This window comes from Chelon labrosus (assembly GCF_963514085.1).
Source record: "Chelon labrosus genome assembly, chromosome: 3".
NCBI lineage: Eukaryota > Metazoa > Chordata > Actinopteri > Mugiliformes > Mugilidae > Chelon > Chelon labrosus.
The window spans coordinates 28,038,602-28,047,545 of NC_140339.1; the positions used below are offsets into that span (position 1 = coordinate 28,038,602).

The 8,944-nt window shown below is 43.8% G+C and overlaps 1 protein-coding gene across 1 annotated transcript; it reads left to right on the top strand.

Moving 5' to 3' along the window:
- The first annotated feature begins 367 nt into the window (after window positions 1-367).
- On the top strand, window positions 368-5,426 carry mex3b (mex-3 RNA binding family member B). Its single transcript, XM_084541328.1, has 2 exons — window positions 368-976; window positions 2,663-5,426. The coding sequence occupies exons 1-2, from the start codon at window positions 754-756 to the stop codon at window positions 4,060-4,062; spliced, it is 1,623 nt and encodes a 540-aa protein (XP_084397454.1). The 5' UTR covers window positions 368-753; the 3' UTR covers window positions 4,063-5,426.
- Window positions 5,427-8,944: the final 3,518 nt, after the last annotated feature.

Sequence of the window (8,944 nt, forward strand, 5' to 3'; positions counted from 1 at the left end):
TGAGGAGATGAGGAGGAAAACACGGATGTCTCGTGAATATGCGTTTTGGTTTGTTGGGTTCGTTTTATTGTTAATGTTAGAGTTCGTTTTGTGGCTGTGCGTGGGCCTAGTGCCATGCCGAATGCCAGGGCAAAGAGCGAACGGAGAAACCGACAAGGAGCGAAGTACAACGAAAGAGACGGTGAACAAAGAGGGGGGCGTGCCCCTGACTAGAGCCCGCCCATTCGCTGCCGGCCGGCCAATGAGCTGCCGGGTATGTAAATGACCTCGCTGCACCGCATCGTCCCTGCCCTGGCGGTGACGTCACCCGCACATCTCTCTGTCTGGCTCTGCAAAGACTCAGACAGAAGCAACAGAGGACCTGAGGGAAAGCAAGCCGGGGAGGGGCCCTTTGTCAGGAAGGAATATTGTTACTATTTCCACCGCCGGCTCTGGAATAAACACGCTTTTTTGTTTTACTCCGTCTTTTCGTGCAGCTGCACAGCGAGGGTTGGCCCGGTTCGGGACGTCCAGAGTCTATTGGCAAAAAACAAAGGGGGTGGATGTTTTGTAGCTCCTTGGACTGTTTTCCTTTCCCCCCTCAGCCGCACTGATTTATTTGCACTGACCAGTTGTCTTTGAAAACCGGGTCCGGTGCCTCTCCCTTCCTCCTCCCCTTTCCTTTCTTTCTTGCTTTCTTCCCCGGTCACTCCTTCTTTACCCTCCTTCCTTTTGCCTTTACATCCGATCCCGCGACGTTACGGAGCCGTGAAGATGCCCAGCTCGCTCTTCGCCGACAACAGCGTCCAGGGAGACGCGCTGGACGACCAGAGAGCCCTGCAGATCGCCCTGGACCAGCTGTCCCTGCTCGGCTTGGACAACGACGAGAACCCGCTGTACGACAACAACCAGGAGCCCCGGAAAAAGAGCGTCAACATGACCGAGTGCGTCCCGGTTCCCAGCTCCGAGCATGTGGCTGAGATTGTGGGCAGACAAGGTGTGTGTTTCAGTGTTTGTGTATAGTTCGGCTCTCTATATTTGTCATGGCACGCAGATGAGCAGCACAGGCACGGCCATGCACCCAAACACTTCCCCAGCTATCCTGCTGTGTGGGAGGAACAGAATGCCAACACACTCAAATAATGGATGTGTTATCCTGTTGTTATCCGAGGACAGCTTTGCTTGTCTGCACAGCAGCTTTTAATAGCGCGGTTTAAAAACGTTACTGCTAGTGATCTGGACGTCTGCATGATCCATCAATGTCAGCAATCAAAAATGAATTCAGTATAACGTGAACTTTTGTTACTGTCTCGACAGTTAGTCACTCATTGTCCCTCCTATAAATACACAGTGGTGGGCGGCAGCAAGTAGCATGCACCGATTCAAGAAGTTGAGCCTAAAGAGAAACGACTACCCATTGTGATTATTGCGCCTATGCCACAAAACCAACTCCGAAATAGTTCGAAGTCACATTGTTTTGGCGTGGATTGACTTATGTTAGACTAATTATTAAAGTGATCTGAGTCTAGTTTGAGGACACAGAAAACTCTCCACGTTCTCGGTTAAAGGGCGCATCCAAAACGCGCAGCAGTGACCGCTGACATGACAGGAGTTATAACCGTCATCCAGCAAATTAGGACATGTAGGTCATCGAACAATGAGCCAAGACACTCCTAGACGATAACCACACGTATGTGTGTGTGTGTGTGTGTGTGTTTTCTTAAAAGGCCATACCGGGTTTTATTTCTTTATGGAAGCTGCGATTGTGATCCGCACAAGATCAAATTAGGACAACGGTCACGATCTTACCTTGCCACAGGGAGCAGACGCCCATAGCTGCACAGACCCAGCTAACACAGTCTTCCAGCTGAAAGCTGCAGGGCGGCACTGGTGCTTGGTTACATATGCGGAATCTTTTCCCCTCCCTGTACTCCTGCTGCTGCTGTTCCCAGAGCAACAAAGGACCTGTAAAGAACCGATTAGGTCCAACTTTAAGCTTAAAAGAAGCATTTCTTAGGCAGATTTGTTTGCATCAGACACCCCCACCCATATACTTGTGTCGGGTTATATCAGGTTATGGGCGTGAAGCGCATGAACGGGATCAGCCTTATTATAAGGCAGCTACCCTCATGAAAGATCGCTTATCCTCATTTAACCTGCAACAGTCTGATACTACTGAATATGAGATAGTGTAAATATGTTTGTTGACTGCATTTAGGAAGCTTTAGCCTCTTCTGCTGGTCATCACCCTGTCCCACTCAGCTCGACCTGCTCTGCTAATTATGTCATTTCCCCTTTGTGATGATAGGAGATGTCTGCATGTGCTTGAGGGTGTTGGCATGCAACCTAATGCGTTGGTGTCATCAAGTGTTTAAGTAGCCATTCCCTTCTTTCCATAATGGTTTCTTGGATAATATAAGAATCAAGAATCTAGCAGCAGAGGCAGCGGATCCGGGAAATGAAGCTGTAGTGATTAGTAGTTTCACCATGTTATTTTTGTCCTGCTGTATGTTCATGGTTGTAGCTTGTTGTTTGGATTTGTTCTCAACTAGTTTCACTTGTCTTTTGAGGACAATAATCTGTCATCAGTTTTGAACAGTACATAGTAATGATACTGTTACATGGGACCTTGGTGTTGTTTCTTTTTGTAATCTCACTTTCGCTTTTTGCGTCTATTCATCAGGTTGCAAGATCAAAGCACTGCGAGCAAAGACTAACACCTACATTAAGACTCCGGTTCGAGGTGAGGAGCCTGTTTTTGTGGTGACGGGCAGGAGGGAGGATGTCGCCATGGCCAGGAGAGAGATCATCTCTGCTGCTGAGCATTTCTCCATGATCCGGGCCTCCAGGAACAAAAACACCAGCCTGAACGGAAGTGGCACTCCTGTCCCCGGACCACCGAACCTGCCCGGACAGACCACCATCCAGGTGCGGGTGCCATACCGTGTGGTGGGTCTGGTTGTTGGCCCCAAGGGTGCCACCATCAAGCGTATCCAGCAGCAGACCCACACCTACATTGTGACACCAAGCCGAGACAAGGAGCCCGTATTTGAGGTGACAGGGATGCCGGAGAATGTGGACCGGGCACGTGAAGAGATTGAAGCCCACATCGCCATGAGGACAGGAGGTCTTATTGAGCTCCAGGATGAAAATGACTTCCATGCCAATGGGACTGATGTTGGTTTTGATCTGCATGGACATGCCGCCTTGTGGTCCAAGTCCAGTGCTGGAATGACCCCCAGCTCAGCCCGTAAGCCATTTTCCAATTACCGCAACGACTCATCATCCTCCCTGGGTAGTGCATCCACAGACTCTTACTTTGGTAACAACAGCTCGCGCATGGCCGACTACAGCCCTCCCAGCCCGGCACTCAGTTACACCACAAGCAACAACAATGGCAACAACAATAACAACAACATTAATACTAACACCAATGGCAATGGGTTTGTTTACGGAAGTGAGGTAATCTCACCTGACTGCACTGATATGACTTTTGACACCTCGCCAGGGTTTGACCCTACACCAGCCCCACCTGGCATCCTGTGGTCCCAGTATGATAGTCGCATGACCCCGTCCTCCACCGGAGGCAGCTCCCCCACCTCCACCTCAGCCATGTTCCCGACCAACACCTCCACCAATGCCAACGGGATAGTGGTGAGTCAGAGAAGGGTTAATGGCTGCACCCCTCAACCTAGGCTGTCACCCCCCCTTCACAACCACACCGGAGGGCCCACTGAGCACCCATTAGCCCGGAGGGTGCGTAGTGACCCGGGCGGAGGCCCGCTCAGTTTCCCTGGTTACTCGAGCGCGATCGCCTCTCTGCCGGGCCCCCACCTCCCAGGAGTTCAGAGCGACTCCTCTGCCTCCTCTTCCTCGTCCTCCTCCTCCACATCATCGGGCACCAGCCGAAAAGGCAGCCGTGACTGTTCTGTGTGCTTTGAGAGTGAGGTCATCGCGGCCCTGGTCCCCTGTGGGCACAACCTTTTCTGTATGGAATGTGCCAACCGTATCTGTGAGAGGAGTGAGCCCAAATGCCCAGTCTGCCACACCGGCGTCACTCAGGCTATACGTATATTTTCATAAAAAGACTATCTCCAAAGTGAGACCAGCTATGATAGCAACAACAGACTCTTCATACTGCTTTAATGAGACCACAACAATCAGCTGGAAAATGTACATAGATATACATATGTATGTAAGAGGCTGCAGTATCCAGGAGAAGGGACAGACTCTCTTTTTGGGTTCCGTCGTAGTTGTTAATAATATACTGTAGCTTGGGGAAATATTTTCAACATCTAAGTGCATGTTTTAAATATTACAGTATAGTAATCAATAGCTCTAGTTAATTGTACCCTGTATTTATGAAGCGAGAGACACAATGGGGTCATGACGGAGGTACTTGGGTCAAGTGGTGGACTGTTAGCAGGATGAGCCTTCCATGTTTGTCATTCGAATGTAGTAAGGGGGGAGGGAGCTGTGGCAAGGAAACACAGAAGGCTTCCAGCCAAACAGGACTATTGACTTACAAAGATACTGCAGCTCAAGATCAGAAACCACGTGAGGCAGAGCAGCAACATATCCTACATATATATGTATAGAATCAATTTACACAAGTTGACAAGTTTTAAATGACATTAATACAGATTGAAGTATTTTATTCTTTTTTGACTTGAAAGATTATATTTCTTATTGCAAAGATGTTTACAGATATTTTAATTTAAGTTCAGTGAACTTTTTGTAGCTGGGTTGAAAAATTGTTTATTTTTTAGTATGGCCTAACGGCATTGATCACTGTATTATTTTAATATCACACGACTGTGGGAGGGAATCCAAGTCCACGAAATGTGTATTGTATTTGACAGTATTCTGTTGGGATGGAGATTTTATAGGTTCAGCAAAAAAATGTCTTTTAAATCTGCTTCATCCAGCATATTTTTTATTCAGTAATATAAAGCATATTTTATTCTATATTATTATGAAACATTGAAATGTACAAGACTTAGTAAGTTGAACACAAAGAAACCGTTTATGCTTTTTAAAATTTGTATGAATTAGATTCCAGTGGGAATTACAGGCTTCTGTTGCACCACTATAGTTTTAGTATTTCTATTTTAATACATTTGTTTACCACTTGTTTATGTATATGTAGGTGAAGTTACTTGAGCGTAAATGTACTTTATTGAGCAAAGTTTAAGAACAAAGTATATTTTATTTTATGATAAAGGGCCTTTAACCTCATGGTCAAATACTAATATTATATTTGCTGAGACAAGATTTGAAAATGTATCAAGAGTTTTATTTTTCTGACATTGAAAGTTATACATGATAAAAAGTAAAACTTAAGTAATGGTGCTACTTCATGTTTTTTTAAGTATTTCTATATAAGTCCAATAAAAACGGTACATTCATGAGGTGTCTGCTTCTCACGTTCTTCCTCATTTGTTGTGTTTTGTTGTGCTGGTGTTAAGAGCAGGACTGAGCAGCAGAGCGTGTTAGAGCTTTATAGTTCTCTGAGCACTTGACCCCTCTCTGCATCCTAATAGAAACTTAGAGGGGGGGGCAGGATCACTGCAGAGTCTTAATCATCAAGAAATTTGCTAATTTAATGTTGAAGTCAGTAATGAGGAAAATCAAAATGTCAGTCTAGTTTATGCAACAGTGATGTTTTAAAGCAACATGCATTAATGAAGTGCACTTCAGAATTTGGGAATATTTCTTATTAATGCTCAAAATATGAACTGAGACTTTTATTGCCATTCGAAGCTATACACCAGCAGTTCACATTAGAGTCAGAATTTTTACACCGATTGAGAAAACCAAATAATTATTTACAGGTATATGTGTGTAAAATATATATTCATATAGATACCCAACTTCCGCCCATCCAGTGGGTTTGCAGTGTGTTTACAAGACACCAAACCGGACAGAGATGCCGTTTGTTAATCTGCTCTCTGGTGCTTCTGTAGAAAATGATGAGGATGGGAAGCCCTATTTTTTTTCCTGTAGGAATGTGGGATTTAATTACACATTAGTGCGTTAATTTGCAGAACCATAGCACAATAAAAACAACGTGATTAATTGGTGAGGCAATTACCTAACCCCTACCCTAGCCCTAAGCAGCAAAAATGTCCTTTGCAATTTTGTGCATCCCAACATGATGTCACCACATGATTTGTCTGACTTGAATAATGATCAAAAACTGAAAAATATCCATAGTTACAAATTAACCAACAAACATTAAACCTATGGAAGGTAGCATTTAGAGTAGGAAGGAGTGTTTATATCTGGGACTGTGGTTCTATCAAAACTCGCAAGCCATTTGATGCTGCATAGATGAACTGCCTGGCATGCAAGAGCAATGGATCGCTGGTTCATGGCACAATGATGGAAGTCTGCAGTAAAAGTATGGCTGTTATTTTGTTCAGTGATGAAAGGCAGCAGACGTTGCAGCTGTTACAGAAATACATAATGGAACTAATGATAAATATCCAGCTTACAGGTGTTTACCCTTTCGGATGTCTAATAGCTGCTAACATATGTAACTGTGGTGGGGATGTTTTGGTGTGCTACTGTATGTTAGTGTTGAGGAGGTGTAAAGCCACATAGTCTCACTGCACATCCATACTGGTTGATCTTTTGAGACACACTGAACAGAGAAGTGTAGTATCCACTATGACACTTGCATCAGTCAAAATCTGAATCTCAGTTCTAACAGCCCTTACTTATTTTTAAATGAAATCTGCTGGATTTATGAAAATGTAGAATACACTCTCCTCTGTCCTACTACGAACTTGAAAGTTTTATTTCTCTCCTTCTTCCGTCCCTCCCTCGTTTACTTCTTTGTCCTCTAAGGAGGGAATGTTTCTATGCCAGAAAATACTGACTTGGAAAGCAAGGATTTGTTCTAGTGGCAGACCAGTGAGAAAGACATTTATTGTTTCTCTGTGAATAGAAATGCTGCTTGTGTATTGGCATTTAGTTTATATATAATTATGCCATCTCAAAAATCTATTCCATTTTCAGTCTGAACACATTTCAAGAACTGTGAGCTGTGAGCTACTTCTAATAAAATAATCCCCACAGACAAAATCCACAGATTTATTACGCCTTCTGTGCACTTAGATTTAATTGTTCCTAAAATATTGCTAATGCGCTATGACACCGCACCTTGACTTTAAATAATATGTGTGTTTCTGAAGACAACAAGCATGGATGTTATTAATTCAAGGTAAATACCTCATTCAAAATCACAGTTTATAGCTATCTAGATGGATTATTGTCGAGGGCATCCATTCCCCCGTACCATCAGCTCAGTTTATTAAATCTACAAGGCAAATGTAGCTCCCCTTGCACCAGTATTAATGATGGCTGCATTACATTTAGGGAAGGACGTGCTGTTGTGCATGCTGATTTACTGTCATGGTTTACTGGGACACTTAATTGAACAAAGTCATCATTAATGGCAGCATGTTTGCTGTAAAAATCAGCAGTTTGAGTCCAGTGATGTGAATACCTTTAAACTAACTGGAGGATTGAGAAGGTTCACAGACACATATAAACTGTAACCATGGGAGTCGTCATTATTAGTTTCCCTTACACCTTAAGCTGTGCAGACACAGAGCCCTTAGTTTGATTCAGAAATACATTATAGAGTAGTAGTAGTGTAGTAAGGCAGTCATACTGACACAATAGTTGTGTATTTTAAATGGCTGTCCTTGGGCATCACATATGTACATGCAGTATTTTGAGAAAACTCCTGGATACAGGTGAACTAATGCACGTGTCATACATTTTTCTTTGTCAGAGAGGAGTTACATATTTGTGGAAATGGAAATACATGGTTAAAGTGGTTATGGATTGCCAGTAACTGTGTATCACTACCACTATGGCTACATGCAAAGTGGACAGAGAATGGCAGCCGTGATCTTTGAGCCATCAGCAGGCCTAAACAGAGCGACGTGACAACTCTAAATCCGTGGTGTATATTTTAGAAATCTCCATCTGACTGAGCATTTGGCTGCAGACAAATGTGTCTGGTGTGCCAGTCTGCGTTAGCAACGGAGGAACAACAGAACACGTCTGGTGTCTTCCACGCTTTGACCTACATCTCATGCATTAAATGTACTTCCATTTGGAAACACACACACGCCTTCCTGCAGAAACAGGGGAGACGAGAGTCGTTGCTTTGTAGAGTGAACGCCTATATTTTATTTATGCCGCGCTCCCTGCTTGTCACCACTCTTTAGTCTAGCCATTACTTGATCCCCAATTCACCTATGTAGAAAAAAAAGAAATTCTTGAAGCAGTTGTTGCACATCCACAACCATCCTTTTGATCCAGATTCAGTATACAGTATATCAGCACTAAAGTGAGGTCATGAAGATAGAGGTTTTTCTTAAAACTGCTGAGGCTACTTCAGCTCAACTATATTCATTCACATCATGCCGTTTTCTGATGCATAACCTTTTCTATAGAAGCCCTCACACTGCTACAAAACTAAAGCAGGTAGTTGGTATCTTCTGGATGTCAACTACATTCACTCGGGTAAAAATTTTAAGTTTAGATAAGCTGTGGGTTTGTTCCACGTCTATTTATCTAACCGCTTGTACTCCTTTGCCCTCTCACTTTTTAGCGATATTACCCTTTTCCTGGATTTAAATTACAGCAACTCTGTGATTGCAGTTTTACAGACCGAAATAACGGCCATTACAATATAACTGATTAGCTGTTAATAGCCGTTTGAATTCTGGTAGATGTTAGATGATATATGTGGTTACTTGTGTGTTGTACCTCAGCGTTCATGTGCAGCCAGGATTAGACCAATAAATAGTTTTACATCTGTTCCGCCCTTACATTCAGAATGCAATATTAGCCGGTCGATGCGGTCCACATGAGCTGACTTCAAAACCTCATAATGGATAAACCTTCTCCTCCAGCGTGTCCCTGCCTGTAAGAAGCAGTCGGA

Excerpts from the sequence above, each read along its gene's own strand:
- mex3b (XM_084541328.1), top strand. The coding sequence starts at position 754 with ATGCCCAGCTCGCTCTTCGCCGACAACAGCGTCCAGGGAGACGCGCTG. Across the intron at positions 977-2,662 it reads TGAGATTGTGGGCAGACAAG|GTTGCAAGATCAAAGCACTG; the intron begins GTGTGTGTTTCA and ends TCTATTCATCAG.